The sequence below is a fragment of the Eumetopias jubatus genome, unplaced genomic scaffold, assembly GCF_037043125.1.
Source record: "Eumetopias jubatus isolate StellerSeaLion01/CBP00866 unplaced genomic scaffold, mEumJub1_p1.0 scaffold_7, whole genome shotgun sequence".
Classification (NCBI taxonomy): domain Eukaryota; kingdom Metazoa; phylum Chordata; class Mammalia; order Carnivora; family Otariidae; genus Eumetopias; species Eumetopias jubatus.
Window position 1 is genome coordinate 113,467,900 of NW_028274813.1, and position 20,591 is coordinate 113,488,490.

Genomic DNA, 20,591 nt, shown 5'->3' on the forward strand with positions numbered 1-20,591 from the left:
GGTGGCAAAGTCTTGAGAGTAAGTGTCGGAGAAGCAAAGGTTTTTACAAGAGGTGACAGTATTCGGCACATAGCTAGCTCCCCGAGCTTCTGAACCTGGGAAGTGAGAATACTAATTCTCCAGGGGATGAAGTATCCTCGGGGGACAGCCAGGTCTCAGTCGGAGACGTTCAGAGAAAACTGATCTGGAAGCGGGAATCTCAGGGAAAGATCGATTTGATAGCAGAGAGTTGGGGAGGGGACCGACGCAGAAGAAAACACGGACACCCCCCGTCTTTTATTTACCTTCCTCCCAACCTGACGCCGCGCCACACCAACCTCCGCAACTAGAAAACAGGCAGAGAATAGTGAACGCAGACCGGGAGTTCTGAGCTGTAGTGCGCTATGCCGATCGGGTGTCCGCACTAAGTTCGGCATCAATACGGTGACCTCTCTGGAGCTGGGGACCACCAGGTTGCCTAAGGCGGGGTGAACCAGCCCAGGTCGGAAACTGAGCAGGTGAGAACTCCCGTGCTGCTCAGACCCGCTCTTTTCAACTGTGCGGAAGTTCTCACACCGGAACGCCGCGGAGTTCGCGCTTTCCCATTGGCGGAAACTTCCGCCAGCGTCAGTCCGCATCCGCCAACGACTCGGTCGGGCGGGGCCGTCCCTAGAAGTCACTTCCGCTTGACCCCGCCCCTTGGTCCCTTTTTGGCCGCTTCCGGCCTTAGCCCCCGCCCCGTCCAGTGTGGCCCCGCCCCCGCCCCACCCCGGGCTCGCGGCCGCGGCCCCGCGGCACCGCTTCCGGTGCGGGCCCCGCCCCGGCTGTGGCCCCCGGCTGCGGAGGAGTCCGAGACGCAGCTGCTGCGCCGGGGCCTGAGCGGCCGCCGCCACCCCCACCGGCGGACCCGGAGCGCCCCGCACAGGTAAGCCGCGTGGGGCCCGGCTTCTTCAGTCACGCGGGAGCGGGGACTGTGGCAGGTGGAGGGGCCGGAGGGGTGCGAGGGGAGGCAGGTGTGTGGGGGGAGACGCGAAGGCGCGGGCGAGCAGAGCCCGGGGGCTGCGGAGGAGAAGTGAGAGCGCCGGGAGGAGACCCGAAGCACCCTGCAACCCTTAGGGTGATTTGAGATAAAGAGATGGGAAGAGTAAAGGCCCCCGGGAACTGAGAGGGGAAGGATAGGTGGGGTTGGGGCGATCGAAGAAGAGCCAGCGGATTGGCTGGGAGGGCTTGGTAGAGGTAAAAGTGATAGGGCTGGACTGGGGGCCATGAAGAAGGGGGGCTGGCGTAACCGGGGAAGGAGGTATGGGGCTTCAAGGGGACCGGGGCCAAAGGGATCCGGCTGCGAAGGTAGCGGGAATGGTAGGGGAGGCCGGGTTCAAAGCTACAAGCAGTCTGTTGCACCGGGCATGGTGGTCCGGGAACTTTGGGGGGAATGGGGGAGGGGGCCGAGTGAAGGGATGAAGTGGCTTAGATTTCTGAGACACAAGTTTTCTAAATGTAGGCAGGTGGCATTGTTGTTTGGATCTTTCTGCTTAGGGACGGGGTAGATGGGCTCTTTGGGGGAAGGTGTGTGTATTGAGTTGTGGAACTGAGTCATCTCAATCTTACTAAAGAAGCAGTGAGACACCTCCCCCTCTGCTGGGGACAGCACACTGAGAAGATGGTGCCACAGGACAAGAAGCAGTTGTTCAAAGACTGGCAGGACTCAGTTGAAAAATGATTTCTCTTGTGATAAATTGTAATGATGATAAGGAAAATTAAATTGATCGCCGAATTATTTGCTTTTTATTCTTTTAATTTTTTTTTTTTTGACGCCAATTGTTTTTATCCTAAATGAATACTTTTGCCAGCTGGATTTAATGTGGGTGTAAATCTCATGTTTTGTTACACTATAAAAAGGGCTAAAGCAGAATGAAAGCAATGCTACAGGCATAACTCACACTTTCTCAAGTGCCAAGAGGAAGTAAAGGCAGTAAGAGGCAAATTGGAATTTGAATCTTTCACAGATTACAAAAGGCAAAAGCAGTGCTTCTCAGATAAACAATGAGAATTTTTATCTTTACTTTTTTGCCTAGCTTTAAAAAAAAAATTGCACCTTTTCCCCCTACCCATCAAAAGATTAGTAAATGCAAGCAGTTTTTATTGCTAGGGATGTGATTCCTTCCCCATGAATTTTTGAAGATGCTGAAGGCACGTAGTATTTTTTTATCTTTGTACTCAGTTCTAAAACAGCGAAACAATGCAAATATCAAGTCTCAACCTGTGCAGTGAAGCTTCTTTCATGTGATGACAACATTGTACGCCATGTTGCAAGTCCTGTTCACCTAAAATTTGCCCGTGCATGGTAATCCATTCAGTTATGGAGGCGTGCTGAGGAAACAACTCAAGTGAGGTTTGTTGGGGGTGGAGATCTGGAGAGGAGGAAGGGAAAGGGGGAGCTAGAGTGGAGAGGAGGGTGTGAAAGGGGGATGTGTTTGGAGATTGATTGGTAAGAATGCTGATAAACCTGCCCCCAGAATACTTTTGGCCTGAAAGCCTTTTCTGTTTGCATTTGTCATAAAATATCATAGTAGAAGTGAATCAGAAGGAAAAGGGATGTGAAGAGATTTACTTGGCTGTTTATGAAAAAGAAGCATTAACTTGTTAGATAATATTGATATCTGTTTCAATTTAATTAACTTTAAAATCTCCAGAGGAATTCCCCCGTTTGTTTTTTGAGTGACCATTGCAATTTGAAACTCTTGCCTCCTTGCGTGTTTCTTTCTTTCATGTTGTTGAAATTGGATTCTTTTTGAGGCTGTAATGTACAGTTAGCGTGGCTCAGCCCACTTGAAAAGCAGGCTGGCAATTCGATCTGGGAAATTTGAAAAGTTTTAAACCAAAGAGCAGTTTGCTATGTTCTGCTTTTGTATGCGAGAAATCATTCTGTCTCCCTGATAGCTCTGTGTCTAGCTAGGATGGTACTTTCTTTCTCTGATGGGCCTGGGAACATAAGCCGCGTTCTCTCCTTTGTAGGCAGGCCCTTCTTTCCTTCATTATTGTGGTTTTCATACTCACAACCTTTGTACAGTGCAAACCCAGTTGCCTTTTCAGTGATAAATAAAGCTAATGTTTGATAATGTCAAGAGAGAAAGATCAGAACACAGAGGCTAGATACCGTCAGGATTTACTTTTTTTTAAACCACAGTTCACCACTGCTGAGATTCATCCGCATTTCCTCTCTTAAATCCCGTTCTTCACCATTCCCTACCACTCTCCCCCGCCCCCAACCCCCAGCTCCCACAACCACTCCTCTTAGAACCCAGGCTTTGGAGCATATGTCTAGTATTCAGAACTCACACCCTTTACTAGAAAAAGTAAAGTCTTTTAATACCTGTTTTACCATTTTTTCCCCTTGTTTCTTCTTTGTGGTTTCTGTTAATCACTTAAGGTTTAGCCCCAGTGTGCCGGCTGGGCTGTACCCAGGTTCAGAGCCATGCCCATCGGTGGGTGAAGCTTGAGGCCGTGATGGAGCCGCTGGCACAACAGAAGCAGCCTCGGCAGCCTCCGCCACAGCAGGCCCCACGCCTGGCTCCTTTGCAGATGGACGCCAGAGAGAAGCAGGGACAACAGATGAGAGAAGCCCCGTTCTTGTATGCCCAGAAGCTGGTCACACAGCAGACTCTTCTTTCTGCCACCCCCGGGAGGCCATCTGGCAGCCCCGCCCTGGGTCCCTTGGCCAGAGGGCCACCAGCCGCGGCAGTGGCCCGAGTTTTTGAACGGAGCAATGTGAACTCCGAGCCCGAGGAGGAGGAAGGAGGTCTGGAAGATGAGGATGGGGATGATGAAGTTGCAGAGGTGGCTGGGAAAGAGGCCCAGGCCGCATCCAAGTATTTTCATGTGCAGAAAATGGTTCGCCAGGACCCCAGAGCAGCGTCTGGATCTGGTCTGCTTCCAGCACCAGGGCTCCCACTGCGTGGACAGCAAGCTAAAGAAGACCATACCAAAGATGTTTCCAAGGCCCCACCTTCAGTCTCCACAGCTGGGCAGCCGAGCTGGAATCTGGATGAGCAACTCAAGCAGGTCAGTCTTCGTGGTGCGGGGGTCATTTGTTCTTCCTAAAGGCTGGCCGAGAGGAGTCCTGTCAGGGCCAGGATCTCTGCCAGTCCGTGCCTTCTCACCCCACCTCCGTGACCCAACCACCTAGCCATGAACAGACTTTGAGTTTTTTTTCTCTCATACTTGTTTTCTTGATTACAGCAATGAAGTGTGCAAGTTACTCCTAATACAGATTGATTCAAGTGGGATGTGAAAGAATGTCAGTACAATCTTTTTTTTTTTTTTAAAGGAAGGGTGAGGTTGCAACAGTGTTATAAGGGATATCTAAAAATGCAATGTGTGACTCTAATTACAGTTCTTTTAGTGAAAGAACAATCTTGCCTAAGACCGTTCCTTAGCTCCAGGCTAAACCAGGATCATGCTCTTTAAGGACAGTTTTGTTGTTTTGCAGTTAAGTATAGCTGACAAGAAGTGCTTGCATTGTGTATATTTTCCAACAGAGAGCATTGCAGACATGATTTCATTTCACCCTTACACCACTCCCTTTGAAACAGGAAAGAGTAGACCTCAAAATTCCCAGTTTAGCCAAGGCAAGCTTATGTGATTTTCAAACATGAGTGAGCATCACAGTCCTCTCAGGAGCTTTTAAAAAATACAGATTCTGGGGTCTTAAAGAATTATTTTGGGGTGGAGCCTAAGGAATCTATGTTCTTAACCAAGCCTTTGGCTTCTAATTACTCTTCTCTTTCTGACCCGCAGTGCTTGAGTTTTTCCTCACCCAAAGAATGGGAATGCTGATGGGTTGTTCCAAGTTAAGTGACTCATTGATGCTTAGGGAGTTCGTGACAAAGCTGGTAGTACCTGGGTACTCCCCATAAGTACATGCTCTTCAGTGGCCCAGTGGTGCTCTTTGGAAATCCGTTGTGAAGAGCTGTGGGTTTTCACAGGGCAACTGAGAAGTCATCTAAAAGGTCCTTTGGAACCTGAAAAATCCGCGTCTTTGTGTAGAGGAGCCCTGTGTAGTTGATCAGAGTTTTAGCACAGCAGTGTTTGCAGTGGATTCCAGAGCAGGCAAAGTGGGGGTTCAATTCCCATCACTTCCATTTATTACCCTTGTGATCTTTCGGGAGGGCTCTCAGCCTCTCTGAGCCTGGGTCTTTCATCTGTGAAGTGAAAATGACGAAGCGGGCCTCCCAAGGACGGTGTGAAGTTAGACCGAGCTATGGCGCGGTAGGTAGTAGTGCTCCCGGTGCTCTTTTATGCACGGAGTGCCATGCTCTGCTGTATCCCCATGGACAGGTTCGGAAGCAGGCAAAAGATGCTGAGGTGCCCTGGGGTTTTCCCTCAGCTCACCAGGCGGTAGTGGCTGAGCTGGGACTAGGATCAGAGAGTCCCAGCTTCCACGACAGCGGCAGCCTGGCCGCCAGCCCAGACCCGCCTCCTGGCTGATTGCTTTAGTTTAGCAAAACATCTGTGAGTTGCCTGCAGCCCCCGCGCTGCCTTGTGGCTGGCAGAGTTCCATGCCGGCCGCTGAGTCAGCTGGGCGGCTGAGTCAGCTCGGAGCGGGATCCCGCCCTGACAGCACTGGGAAAGTTCAGGCCCAGAGGCGGCTGGGCTGCCCCCGCCTTGGCAGCTGGCCAGCCTCTGCGTGTGTGCGGTCGTTCCTAGAAAGTGCAGCCGCGTGCGAGGAACAAGTGGAGCTCCAGAGCCTGTCTGTCTTCAGGAAGTGCAGCAGGTGTTGAGGTCAAGCCATTAGAGCTTTGAAAAAAGACTTCAGAAGCGGCGTGTGCGTGCACACTCGGGTGCACTGTGGCAGGCACCCAGCGCCGTGTTCTGGGCGCGGCAGCCCCATGCCTACACACTTCAGTGCTCAGGGGCTGGCTGTTGGTTTCTGAAACCCTTTGAGTTCATTTTAAGTTTCTGAGGCATACTCACTAATTATAGACTGCCTGGCAGAGCACCTGCCAGAATGTTTTATAAACACCAGCAGAGCTGAGACCTAATCTCACACCCTAAATTTCCCTTTCCCTTGGATTTGGAGATCGAGAACTGGGTTAGGGGGTCATTGTTACAATGACTTTGAAACCTGAGATGCATACCTCCTTTTCTTTTTTGAATTTAATTTTACAAAATTGCCTTGGTCTGTGCCCTCCTCCTTTGTCTAAACCTGCCTTTAAAGGAGTAAATAAGGGGCTTCTGGGTGGCTCAGTGGGTTAAGCGTCTGCCTTCGGCTCAGGTCATGATCCCAGGGTTCTGGGATCGAGCCCCGCATCACACTCCCTGCTCAGTAGGGAGCCTGCCTCTCCCTCTTCCTCTCCCTCCCCCCCCCCCCCCCCCCCCCCCGTGCTGTCACATTCTCTCGCTGTCTCTGCTCTCAAAATAAATGAATAAATGTTAAAAGAAAAAAAGTAAATAATATGCTAGGGATTAAAAAACCTTTTTTTAAAGTTGTGCTTATGAAGTGGGGCTGAAAAAATATCCTTGGGGAGAGCCTGTAGAAACCATTACAGACCATGAAACTAGCTTTTGTTTCTTATGGGTTAACTTGCAGAGAGCAGAAATGGAGTATCCCTTGCTCCAGAAACAAAGATCTTCTGCAGGTAATACAAAATGATCTCACTGTCAATATGTTGAGGTGTCCATTTTGTTCTTTTATACAACAGACTTTGTTACAGAGGCTTCCCTGGGCCAGGCCTGAGCTCCATGGACTAAGGAACTCACAGTCTAAGCAGAGGCAGTGTGTGGAAACCTCAGGGGCATTGGGTTTCAGGTTGCAGTAATTTCACTCTGTCCTAAGTCAGCTGAAGGCCAACCGCCCAGTCTTAGCTATGCTGTTCGATATTTTTTTTTCCTGAAAATTTTAATTTATTTATTTGAGAGAGAAGGAACACAAGCTGGGGGAGAGGGAGAGGGAGAAGCAGACTCCCTGCTGAGCAGGGAGCGCGATGCAGGGCTTGATCCCAAGACCCCAGTATCACAACCTGAGCCAAAGGCAGATGCTTAACCTACTGAGCCACCCAGGAGGCCTATGCTGCAGATATTTTAAAACAAGGTTTTGTTTCAGACATTCACATACCAGGGTAAAAACATTAATTTTGTCTACAGCATAGCTAGCCTAGTTTGGTAAGCCAGTGGGGATACTCAAATAATATTTTGTAAGACTTTGGGGGGTGCAGGTCGGCAGGCATCTGCCAACGAAAGAGCAAAATTTAAAAAGCTTAAGGTCTCCACAGATTATCTTTTGCAATCCCTTTCTGAAAACATGTGAAGTCAAATAATTTTATGGATTCTCTTTAAAGAAACTCTTAGAAAGTAATTGCTTCTTAAGGCCCAGATCGTTAGACAGAGTATAGTATTCTCTGACACCAGAGTGATGGGAAGATGGATGATGCCAGTGAGCCAAGCATTCTAAAGCCCATCAGATTTCGATGGGCAGAGTAAATAATTGTAAAACAAGGCAACAGACAAAGAGCTGCGTGTCCCTTCTCTCGAGGGAGATCAGTAGAGCCCTGTCAGCATACAACCAAGTGGGGGGTGTTGCTGACCTATTAGGGGTGGTCATCTGTCCTCCTGGGAAGAGGGTAGTTTAGGCAATACAGGCTTTGTCTGTCTTGAGCCTATTAATGGAGCCAGGTTTCCAGAAGTAGAAAGATGAGCAATGGCTTGAGAGGCATGGGGAGCCAAAGCGTGTATGTTTGATTTTTTGCATACTTTGGCAGTCACCTCGGTTACTGAGTGTGGGAAGGAGGAAGGATGGCTGACTGCTTGGTCTCTGGAATCTATTACCAAGAGTTCCTCTAAGTAGTAAGGTGCTGTTTCTTGGGCTAGTCCTACTTTTCTTGGTACATACTGCATGTCTTTGGAACATTTGATGCTTTTTGTAAAGATTGTGTGAACTATTGCCTGAATAAAAATAAAGTCATAGGCTTTCCTCACTTTTCTTTGTAGGTTTATCTTGCATGTCCTTAGCTCCTACCGTCACAGTGGAATCCAATCAGTGGTTCTAAATTGAGGTTGATCTCCACCCACCCACTCTGCTCCCAGATGTTGTTTGGCAGGGTCAGGAGACATGTTTGGTTGTCAAGACTGGGATGGGGGAGATGTGCTACTGGCGTGTTGTGAGTAGAGGCTCTACTGGTAAACATCCTTTCCTGCACAGGACAGGCCCCCGCAACAAAGAGTTACATGGTCCAAAATATCAGCAGTGCTGTGTTGAGAAACCGGCTTTACATTGTGTCATTAGAAAAAGAACATATGGGGCGCCTGGGTGGCTCAGTCATTAAGCATCTGCCTTCGGCTCAGGTCATGATCCCAGGGTCCTGGGATCGAGCCCCGCATCGGGCTCCCTGCTCAGCGGGAAGCGTTCTCCCTCTCCCACTCCCTCTGCTTGCATTCCCTCTCTCGCTGTGTCTCTCTCTGTCAAATAAATAAATAAAATCTTTAATTAAAAAAAAAGAAAAAGAACATATGCCATGCCTTCATCAGACGCTGCCCTAGACTCCGTTCCTTTGTGTTTCGGTCTTGGTCACTGAAGAGTTTGGCAACCTTGAGTTTTCGTCACATCTACTTTCAGTATCTATGTTGAGTTCATGTCTTTCCCCATAGTCACCTGGGTGACCAAACTGTCACTTAGGAGAGGATTGGGACCTAGAACTTGTGCTCTCTCATTTGGCTTGACCAGTGGTGCTTCTAGCCTAGCATTCCATGATGTCTAAGATGTCTGTGGTGATTTGTGAGACAGCTTGGTTGCCCTTTTAGACATTAACCCCAAAAGGTTAAGGCATAAATACTCAGCTAACATGTTAATTAGTAACAGATTTAATTATTAAATCAACATTGGTTTTGGAGCCAGAAGATGTGGATTTAGATCCAGCTCCACTGCTTGCTCGCTGTAGTACTTGGGGCAGGTGTCCTCCCCTACCACTCTGAACCCATACATACATGAATCCCACAGGCTGGAAATTATCCTCTCCCACTGTGCTCAGGGAGCGATTATAAAGTTATTACCAACGTGGAAGAAGAATTACAAGTGTGAAAGCTCTTTGTAAATTTATACCATCATACAAAGGTTGGGTCAGATTGGCATTAGCACCAAAATACTTTTTGAAGTTGTAATTCCTCAGTCTTTCCTACTTTTGTAGTAAATCCTAGACACTGCCCTGAAACAATTCCATTTCACGTTTCCCAGAGCTGTGACCAAACTCTCGTTTTCTGGAGTTCTCTGAAACATTTCAAGATTATGTGAGCTGAAACCAGTCACCTTTTTTTTAGTCAGCACTTTAAAATAATCTTTTCTTTTCTCTTTGTTGAGAAATCATTGTACTTTTGAAGCTGCTTCTTTCCATGTTAAAATAGGGGTATGTGCTTGTTTCTTCTTTAGGTAGAACTAGGCTTTATTTACATTGAATTCTTTTTTTTTTTAAGATTTTATTATTTATTTGAGAGAGAGAGAGCACGAGCAGGGGGAGGAGCAGAGGGAGAAGCAGACCCCCCACTGAGCAGGGAGCCCGATGTGGGGCTAGATCCCAGGACCCCGAGATCACAACCTGAGCCGAAGGCAGATGCTTAACCCCAACTGAGCCACCCAGGCGCCCCATGTTTACATTGAATTCTTATAAATACATGATCATGACCTAACTGAGGCCCTTACCCTTCTTACCAAACACTGATCCCACCACACACATCTGAGATCCCGTCCCCCTCCTAATTTTCAGGGACTTGCTCCATCAGAGAAAGGCCTGTTTCCCTGACTCTTTGGACCCACTGGCTTCTGAAGCTTTTTCCACATTCATATGTGTTCTGCTGTCTCCCAGATTTAAAAAACAACAGCAAAAAACTCCTTTAATCAATAAATCTGTCTAGTTCATTTGTTAAAAGGGAATTAGAAGTCATTTTAAAAAACTTTCCCTTGAGGATACATTTCCTTCCAGCTTAGTTTTCATTGTCTCCTGTCCCCACAGCAGAGCCTCTCAGAAGCATTGTTTGCACGCCTGTCACCTCTAGCTCACTCACTCCTCCATGCGCTTCAGTCTAGACTCTGACTCTTCCATGTTCCTGAAGTTCCTCTTGGTCAGGCCTCCCAGTGACTGCCGTGTTGCTAAGCCTAGCCTACCCTCACCTCACTTGATTTCTCAGTGGTATCGAATACAGTAGACCCCTCTCCTTGAAACATTCTCTTCCTTTGCTTTCCGTACCGCCTCTGTTGGCTTATTTTCCTTTCTCTGTCTCTTCTGACAACTAGAACCCCACGTTCCCCAGAGCTGGTCTTAAAAACCCTCTTCTCTATATCCCCCTCCCCGGGCAATTTCTTTTAGTCTCATGGTTTTAAATACTATCCACAAGCCATTGATTCCAGCGTGCATTGTTTGAGCCCAAGTTTCCATTCTGAGCTCAATCGCTGTATTCCCAACTACCTTCTGGACAGTTCCACTGAGACATAATACTGGCATCTCAAGTTTAACACATATAAACCTGAACTGTTGATTTCCAACCTAGTCCCCTACAATTACTTCCTCCTTTATTTTTCCTTCTCTGTAAAGGACATTTCTCTCCATTTGGTGATTCATATCAGAAACCTTAGAGTTGACTGTCTCTCATACCTCCTACCCTGTCACTCCATCTGGTGATGTCTAGTCATCACCAAGTCTTATCAATTCTCCCATCTAAATGTCTAGAATTCCGTCCCTTCTCTCCTTTTCCACTATCACCTACCTAATCCAGGCTACCTCCCTACTGCTGGAGCTATCAACAAGTGTCTGTGTCTTCCCTCCCCCATTCTAATCCATTCTCTACACAGTAGCTAGAATCTTCTAAAAAACAAATCAGATTATGCCACTCCTTTAATGCCATCCAAGTATGATGTCAGTTGCTCTAATTGTAAAAGGTAAAATCTGCATAATCTGATCCCTGCCTGTTTGTCAACCTTATTTTTGCATATCTCCTCACCTATCACTGTACCCCAACCATCCTGGCCTTTTACTATGCTAGTCCTGCCTAGAACACTCCTCTAGGCTAAATCTGCCCAGCCTTTAGTTCTCACCTTATACATCACTTCCTCAGAGGCACTGTCTTCCCCTTTAGTGTAGATCAGGTTATATGCTGTCATTGAACATTATCCTTTTGTATTTGTGTGGTTGATTGGTTTGGTATGTGATTCCTATACTAGATGGTAAACTCTAAGAGAATAGGGACCATATCTGCCTTGCTTATCATTGTGTCCTGGTGCCCAGCGGAGTGATGGCAGATAATAGGTGCTGGATAAATACTTGTGTCTTCCACTGTCTTTGCCCTGTTTTTGTTTCTGTTTTTTAATGCAAATGGCACCATTTCATTTTTTTAGAGTAGTCTTAGGTTCACAGCAAAACTGAGTGGAAGGTACATTGATTTCCCACACCGCCCCTGCCCCAACTTATGCGCAGCCTCCTCCACTATCAAAATCCCCTGCTAGAGTGGTACATCTTTTGCATTCCATGAACCTGCACTGAGACATCATTAGCACCCAAAGTCTATAGTTTATCTTAGGGTTCACTCTTGGTGTTGTATGTTCTGTGGGTTTTGACAAATGTATAATGGCATATATACACCATTGTAGTATCATACAGAGTAGTTTCACTGCCCTAAAAATCCTCTGTGCTCCACCTATTCATCCCTCCTTCCCCTTCAACCCCTGGCAACCCCTGATTTTTTATTTTTTTTTATTGTCTCTGTAGTTTTACCTTCTTCAGAATACCATATATTTGGAATCATATAGTATATAGCCTTTTCAGATTGGCTTCTTTCACTTATTAATATACAGTTAAGATTCCTCCATGTCTTTTCATGGCTTGATAGCTCATTTGTTTTTAGCATTGAATAAGATTCCATTGTCTGGATGTAGTACAGTTTATTTATCTATTCACCTATTAAAGGACATTTTGGTTGCTTTTGCAATATGAATAAAGCTGCTATAAAAATCTGTGTACAGGTTTTTGTGTAGACATGAGTTTTCAGCTCATTTGGGTGAATACCAAGGGACACGACGGCTGGATTGTATGTTAGGAGTATGACTAGTTTTGTAGGAAACTGCTAAACTGTCTTCCAAAGTGTGGCTGTACCATTTTGCATTCCCACCAACAATGAATGACGGTTCCACATCCTTGCCAGCATTTGGTGGTAGTAATGTTTGGTATTCTGGCCTTTTTTTTTTTAATTGAAATTATCATTGAGATAATTGTAGATTCACATGCTGTTATAAAAAGAATAATTGAGAGAGATTCCTGTGCACTTGCCCAGTTTCCCCCAACAGTAACTTTTATTTATTTTTATTTTATTTATTTCATTTTTTTTTCTTAGATTTTATTTATTTGAGAGAGAGAGAAAGAGAGAGCAAAAGAGAGTGAACAGGGAGAAGGGCAGAGGGAGAGGGAGAAACAGGCTCCCCTGCTGAGCAGGGAGCCCGATCAGGGCTTGATCCCAGGGTCTTGAGATCATGACCTGAGCCAAAGTCAGACACCCCCAGTGGTAACATTTTATAAAACTATAGTATAATATCACAACTTGGATATTGACGATGTTATTACCCACTGATCCCATTTAGAGTTTCCAAATTTTACTTGTACTCTGTGTCTATTTTTTAAGCCTATTTAGTTGTATGTTTAATATATCTACTTAATAATGCATTTGAAGCTGCAGATTTCTCTTAAGGTCACACTTTTGTTGTATCCCACAAATGTTGGTATGTAATGTTTTCATTGGTTAATACTAAACATTTCATTATTTTAGTTGTCATTGCTTCTTTAATCCGTGGGTTGTTCAAAGTGTTTTTTAGTTTCCAAATATGTGGGTTTTTAAAATATATCAATTTATAGCTTTATAATTAAGCTCTAACCATTGTGGTTAGAGAGCTGGTATGATGATAATTTTCTGGAATTTGTTACGATGTCCTATGTTGGCCTTATATATGAGCAGTTTCTATAAATTCTCCATGTGTGCTTGGAAAGAATGTAAATTTTCCTTTTGATAGATGTGGGGTTATGTATCTGTCTGTTGGATCAAGCTTATTATTAGTTGTGTTATTCAAATCTTCCTTATCCTTACTAAGTTTTGTGTAATGTTTCAAAGAGAGGTGAATTAAAGTATTCCAGGGTGGGACTGGCTTTCTTTTGGTGAGTGTTAGTACATTTTTTTTCTTACACATTCCAATCTTTATGTCTTAAGACCACATATAAAAGACCTATAATCTCTGCCTTTTTATTAATTTAATCCATGTAGTTATTTTTTTTTTAAGATTTTATTTATTTATTTGACAGAAAGAGACAGAGAACACAAGCAGGGGGAGTGGGAGAGGGAGAAGCAGGCTCCCCCGCTGAGCAGGGAGCCGGATGCGGGGCTCGATCCCAGGACTCTGGGATCGTGACCTGAGCCACCCAGGCGCCCCTTAATCCATGTAGTTAGTTATTAGGATCGGTGATACATGTGGGTCTATTTCTAACCTCTAGCTTTGGATTTTCAGTTTGACCGAGGGTTCTCTTTGCTTCTTGTTTTGTCCTCTCCTATCTTTTGTCATTTGATTGAGTTTTTTTTTTTTATTCAGTCTTTATCTCCTCTACTGGTTTAGAAGTTGTATTTCTGTTTCTATTCTTTTCTTGGTTACGTTTAGATTTTGCCTTGCATTCTTGACTTTTTATTCTACTCTCAAACAATATTAGGACTTTAGAGATTCTAGTTTTAACTTCTACTCCACTCCCATCTTCCGGTTTATTGTGGACAGTATTTTAGTTCCAGTTTGTTCTAACCCCTCCCCCAAATTAGTTTTTTCCCCAAATGCTAATGGTATTTAGACTTCCCACCAGGTTTATCCATTTCTTTGCTCTCCGTGACTTCTTCCAGCCCATTCTCTCCCTTTAGGCTTGGTCTTCTTTATACTTTTTTACTAACTCTTTTAGCAGAGATTTGTATCTAGTAAATTTGGTATGTCTGAAAAAAGTTTTGTTAATTTATATCTTTATTTTGCCCTTACTCTTGTGTGATTGATTATAGCTTTTAATTCTAGATTGACCCGGATGTTTCTTTTTTTTCTTTCTCATTTTCTTTCTTTCTTTCTTTCTTTTTTAAAGATTTTATTTATTTATTTGACAGAGACACAGCAAGAGAGGGAACACAAGCAGGGGGAGTGGGAGTGGGAGAAGCAGGCTTCCTGCTGAGCAGGGAGCCCGATGTGGGGCTCAATCCCAGGACCCTGGGAGCGTGACCTGAGCCGAAGGCAGACGCTTAATGACTGAGCCACCCAGGCGCCCCTCTTTTTTTTTTTTTTTAATGCAGGGCTTGAACTCACAACTGTGAGATCGAGACCTGAGCCTAGATCAAGAGTCAGACGCCCAACTGACCGAGCCACCCAGGCACACCCCCCTTTTTCTTTTAAGTAGACCCTGATTTTTTTTTAACACTTTGATGATATGATTCCACTCTCTCCTAGCAACTGTTTTGCTGTTGAGAAGTCTGTTGTCAGTCTAATCTTCGCCTTTGTGAATCCTTTTTCTCTCTTGTGCTTTTAAGAATTTTCTTTTTGACTGTTATTTTGCACTTGTACTTCAGTATTCTAGGTTTGCACTTACTTTTATTTATTCCACTTGGGCCTTGTTCTGCTCCTTCAACCTGATCTGAGTCCTTTTCTCCTTTGGCCGCTCTTTTTTTTTTTTCCTTGACTTCTATTCTAACAGAAGTATTTGGACCCTCTCATTCATTCTTCTCTGTATCTTTTATAGCTTTATCTTTTTATGTCATCCCCCTGCATTCTGGAATGTTTTCACATTCTATTTCCCAATTTTGAATTCTCTCTTCAGCTCTCTATTCTACTTAGTAACTGAAAATATTGTTTATCTTAATATTGTGCTTAATTCCTGTACTTTTTTTTGACTTTTTAAAAACCTGCCTGTTTTTACCAGTTGGTTTATATTCCTTCCTTTAAACTCTTTGAACATCTTTAACTTTTTAAAAACTATATTACGGAATTGTTAGAACTTTTTGTTATGGAAATCTCCTGCATACAAAAGAGAGGATGGTAAGGAACTGCCTGTGTCCTTTACCCAGGTTTCAACAATTACCAACATTCTGCCATTCTTTAAACATGCTTATTTTAGAGACGCTTTAGATGATTCTCTTATCATTCTTGGAACACAGGTTCTTGTTTCATGTTACTCTCCCATATGGTGGTTTATTTCCTCTTGTGGTGTTTTTGTTTTCCCAGTGTAAGCTCATTTTGAGCTGGGATTTGGTTCCATGGGAGGCCCATGTGCTAGATTATGGAAGCATTCCTAAGGGGAAGTTTTGTCTGCTCCTGCGCTGAGGGCCCTACAAGTTTAGCTGGTTGTCATTGTGTTGGGGTAATGTGAATTTGGAGTCTCTGTCTGTGCCTGATGAGAACCTGGGCTTCCATGTCTTATGGACCCTATTTTTCCATGAGGGCCATGACAGGCGGCAAGGTTCCTTCTTTTTCAGGCCGGTGGGCAGTTTTTTAAGCCCCAGTTAATGGGGGATGGAAATGTAGTCCTTCCTGGCCACTGGCTTTATGCGGTTATCTCAGTGCTGGGTCCTGGCATGCAGGGGGCCTGCAGCCTGGACTCCTCTCCCTTTGGATTAAATCTGAGGTCCTCAGGCCTTAGATGTTAAGAACTATATCCAGGTCCTTCTCCCTTGAGTCCTACAGCTTTGGCACCTTCTCACTGCCGGTTGATTTCCTTTTTGTTTCTGGCACTGTAGACTCTGCTTTCTCTCTTGGTTTCAAGCTAAGCTGTATGTGTAAGGAGTGTGGAGTGCTGAATTTTATCTAGCATTTCTGAGTGAGGTTTTCTTTGGAGAGGGAGGGGGGCAGTAGACTTCCTCCATATCAGCCTGTCCTCAATCATGGTTTTGTTTTTGATTTTAATAGCTTAGGCTTTTGACCTCTTGTGTGCCAGGTACTTGCCTTATTTCACTGGGTTGTGTGAGGCAGGCCCTGATATTATCACCCTTTATGTGTTTGTTTTACAAATGAGGAAAGAATTCTGCTGCTTATAGTCTCACAGTTGGGAAGCTGGGCTTTTATATTAACCCAGGGGGTCTGACTTCAGCCTCCACACTTTGCCTCCTCCTGTGCTCCCTCTCACTCCATTCCAGATAGAGCAGGGCAAGGATAATCTTTTTTTAGTGCTCACGTTACTCTAAAAGTAACTTTGATTTATTTTTTCTAATTGTCAGAGTAATTCAGACTCATTTTAGAAAACACGAAAAATATAAACATTTGTAAAGGAGAAAATATAATCACTATAACCACATAACTTAGATGTAACTGTAAACATTTTCCTGTGCAGTTGACCGTTGAGCAACACAGGTTTGAACTGGATGGGTCCATTTATATGTGTATTTTTTCCCATAAATATGGTATAGTATGTGGATGTTTTTTCTTATGATTTTTTCATAACAGTTTCTATTCTTTAGCTCAGTTTTCTATAAAAATACAGCATATAATATATATACATAATATGTGTTAATCAACTGTATGTTTAATTGGTAAGACTTCTCGTCAACAGTAGGCTATTGGTAGTTAAATTTTTGGGGAATCAAAAGTTATACTCAGGTTCTCCACTGTATGCAGGGTCAGCATCCCTCATTCCTAACCCTGGTGTTGTTCAGGGGTCAGCTGTATTTCCTTTGTGTTAAAAAAAATAAATGCCTGTAGGGGCACTTGGGTGGCTCAGTTGGTTGAGCATTGGACTCTTGGTTTCAGCTCAAGTCATGATCTCAGGTCCTGGGATCAAGCCCTGGGTCAGGGCTCCGAGCTCAGTGGGAAGTCTGCTTGAAATTCTCTCTGTCCCGGGGCGCCTGGGTGGCTCAGTCATTAAGCATCTGCCTTTGGCTCAGGTCGGGATCCCGGGATCCCGGGGTCCTGGGATCGAGCCCCGCATCGGGCTCCCCGCTTGGCAGGAAGCCTGCTTCTCCCTCACCCATTCCCCCTGTTTGTGTTCCCTCTCTCTCTGTCAAATAAATAAAATCTTTAAAAAAAAAAAAAAAAGAAATTCTCTCTGTCCTTCTGCCTCTCCTCAGATCATGCGCTTGTGTGCACTCTCTCTCTCAAATAAATGTATAAATCTTTTTAAAAAATGCCTGTGATAGGCATTTTATATATAATTTCATGTCCAACTTTCATCACCTAGTAGACTATGAGGAATTTTTATCATTAAAATTTATTGTAAAGGATTATTTTAAACATTTAATTTAAAAATATATATATTATAGAAGTTATATTAAATAATTTTAGAAATATAGAAATGCATAAAGTAAAAGCCTGACTTTCAATTGGTCATTGTTGTTAACACTTGGTACTCTATATCTTTTCAGAACTTTCTTCTTTACAAATACATTTTGCTTGTTTTTAACAAAAGTAGGAACTCTACATGTTATTCTATAAGGTACTGTATTACTCAGTGTTATGGCTGTCTTTCCCTGTGTGTTCATAATGATCTATAATTAATATTTTTATAAGCATTTATCTCAGAATTATATAAGTAATATGAATAGATGCTCAGGAAAATTAAAACTACATAGGAAGATACAGAATAAAAATTTATAGTTTAAAAAAATACAGTGTTCTGTTGCCTACTCTGCTCCCTTCCATCCCACCCCACCCTATCCGACAGGAGGCTCCAGTTGGCATGAATCTGCTTCTAGGGCTTTTCATATATATGTATATATGAATACACATATATATATGAATACACACACACACATATATACATACATATATACATACTGAACTGTGTAGTTACAGAATGTGTTAGAGAAGAGAGAGTGTGTGTATGTGTGTGTGTTTAGTATAAATTAAACTATCTTTGTAGATGCTGTGTAACCCTCTACCCTTGTGTCTACATTTCTGTGGTAGGTGAGTTTATCCTAGAGATTGAGTTTGTTGTGTCAAGAGGGTATATGTATATTATTATCTTTTCCTGTTTGCCTTTTTTATTTGTTTTTGTCTTATCCTGCTTGTGGCATTTGTCCATTTTTCTTTCTTTTTTTAATTGTAAAAAACACATGAGATTACCCTCCCAACAAAATTTTAAGCGTACAGTACACATTAACTATAAACACAGTGTTGCACAGAAGATCTCTAGAACTTTTTCATCTTGCATGATGGAAACTTAAACCCATTGAATAGCCACTCCCCATCACCCTACCCCGCCAGCCCCTGGCGACCACCATTTCCCTTTCTGCTTTGATGAGTTTGACTGCTTTAGATACGTTATTTAAGTGGAATCATGCAGAGTATGTGTCTTTCTAAGACTAACTTAGTTCACTTTCATTACATTTATTTAACTTTTTATTGAAAGATTTACATTATTTAACAGAATGCTCTCCAGGTTTATCCATGTTACCACATCCTGCAGGATTTTCTTCTTCTTCATGAGTCAGTATTCTGCAGCTGAGTAGAGTTGACACACAGGGTTACATTAGTTTCAGGTGTACAACATAGTGATTGCACAGGTCTCTACTTTACACTGCGCTCATCACAAGTGTAGCTGCCGTCTGTCGCTATGCACTTTATCCCCATGACTTACTCATTCCATAACCAGAAACCTGTATCTCCCTCTCCCCTTCACCCATTTTGCCCATCCTCCTATCTCCCTCCCCTCTGGCAACCATCAGTTCATTCTTTGTATTTATGGGTCTGTTTCTGCTTTTTCTTTGCTTGTTTATTCATTTGTTGTTTAGATTCCACATATAAGTGAAATCATATGGCTCTTATCTTTCTCTCTAACTTATTTCACTTAGCATCATACCGTCTAGGTCCATCCATGTTGTTGCAGATAGCAAGATCTTATTCTTTTTTTATGGCTGAATGATGTGTGTGTGTGTGTGTGTGTGTGTATGTGTACCACATCTTTATCCATTCCATATCTTGGCTCTTGTAAATAACAATACTGCAGTAAATATAGGAATGCACATATCTTTTCGAATTAGTGTTTTCATTTTCTTTGGGTAAACACCCAGTAGTGGAATTACTAGATCATATGGTATTTCTATCTTTAATTTTTTAAGGAACCTCCTTACTAATGTGGCTACACCAGTTTACATTCCCACAAATTGTGCATCAGGCTTACTTTTTCTTTTTTTTAAGATTTTATTTATTTATTTGAGAAAGCGAGAATGAGAGAGAGAGAGAGCACATGAGAGGGGGGAGGGTCAGAGGGAGAAGCAGACTCCCCGCTGAGCAGGGAGCCCGATGTGGGACTCGATTCCGGGACTCCAGGATCATGACCCGAGCCAAAGGCAGTCGCGTAACCAACTGAGCCACCCAGGTGCCCTGGGGTTACTTTTTCTTGACTTTCTCACCAACATTTGTTATTTCTTGTCTTTTTTTTTTTTTTAAGGTTTTCATTTTTAGGTAATCTCTGTACCCAACATGGAGCTTGAACTCACAACCCAAGATCAGGAGTGGCATGCTCCACTGAATGAGTCAGCCAGGTGCCCCTTGTCTTTTTGATTCTAACCATTTTAACAGGTGTAAGGTGATACCTCATTGTGGTTTTGATTTGCATTTCCCAAGGGGCACCTGGGTGGCTCAGTCAGTTAAGTGTCTGCCTTCAGCTCAGGCCATGATCTCAGGGCCCTAGGATCCAGCCCCCCACATCAGGCTCCCTGCTCAGTAAGAAGCCTGCTTCTCCTTCTCCCTCTGCCCCGCTCATGCTCTCTCTCTCTCAAATAAATAAATAAAATCTTAAAAAAAAAAAAAGACTGTGAGTGATTTGCATTTCCTTGACAATTGGATGTTGAGCATCTTTTCATGTGTCTGTTGGCCATCTATCTGTCTTTGGAAAAATGTCTATTCAGGTCCTCTGCCCATTTTCAGATCAGACTATTTGGGGTTTTTTGGGTGTTGAATTGTATAAGTTCCTTATATATTTTGGATATTCCTTATCGAATATATCATTTGCAAATATCTTCTCCAATTCAGTAGATAGTCTTTTGTTGATGGTTTCCTTTGCTGTGCAAAAGTTTTTTTTATTTTGGTGTAACCCCAGTAGTTTATTTTTGCTTTTGTTTTCCTTGCCTATTGAGACATATCTAGAAAAATGTTGTTAAGGCCAATGTGAAATAAATTACTGCCTATGTTTTCTTCTAGGATTTTTATGGTTGGAGATCTCACATTTAGGTCTTTAATCCATTTTTAATTTATTTTTGTGTATGGTGTGAGAAAGTGATTCAGTTTCATTCTTTTGCATGTAGCTGTCCAGTCTTCCCACCATTTATTGTAGAGACTGTCTTTTCCGCATTGTGTATTCTCGCCTCCTTTGTTATAAATTATTTGACCATATAAGCATGAGTTTATTTCTGCTATACCACATTTTCGTTATTCATTCATCCTTCACTGAACACTTAGGTTGATTCCATATATTGATTACTGTGAGCCATGCTGCACTGAGCATGAGAGTGCAGATACCTCTTCGAGATCCTGATTCTTGGGGTGCCTGGGTGGCTCAGTCTTTAAGCGTCTGCCTTTGGCTCGGGTCATGATCCCAGGGTCCTGGGAATCGAGCCCCGCATCAGGCTCCCTGCTCTGCAGG

The 20,591-nt window shown here is 43.6% G+C and overlaps 1 protein-coding gene and 1 pseudogene across 3 annotated transcripts in view; both read left to right on the plus strand.

Annotated features, from left to right (window-relative positions):
• Positions 1 to 406: 406 nt before the first annotated feature.
• Positions 407 to 520, plus strand: LOC148163964 (signal recognition particle RNA; annotated as a pseudogene).
• Positions 521 to 800: 280 nt separating this feature from the next.
• Positions 801 to 20,591, plus strand: part of ARID3B (AT-rich interaction domain 3B) — a 51,472-nt gene continuing 31,681 nt past the window's right edge. Inside the window, exons 1-3 of one of the 3 annotated variants that reach the window (XM_028100090.2) lie at positions 801 to 904; positions 2,178 to 2,371; positions 3,410 to 4,041. In XM_028100090.2, the coding sequence (XP_027955891.1) occupies positions 3,487 to 4,041 (555 nt within the window). In that variant the 5' untranslated portion in view covers positions 801 to 904; positions 2,178 to 2,371; positions 3,410 to 3,486. The remainder of the gene's footprint in view (positions 905 to 2,177; positions 2,372 to 3,409; positions 4,042 to 20,591) is intronic. The other 2 variants (XM_028100089.2, XM_028100088.2) reach the window with 2 other exon arrangements.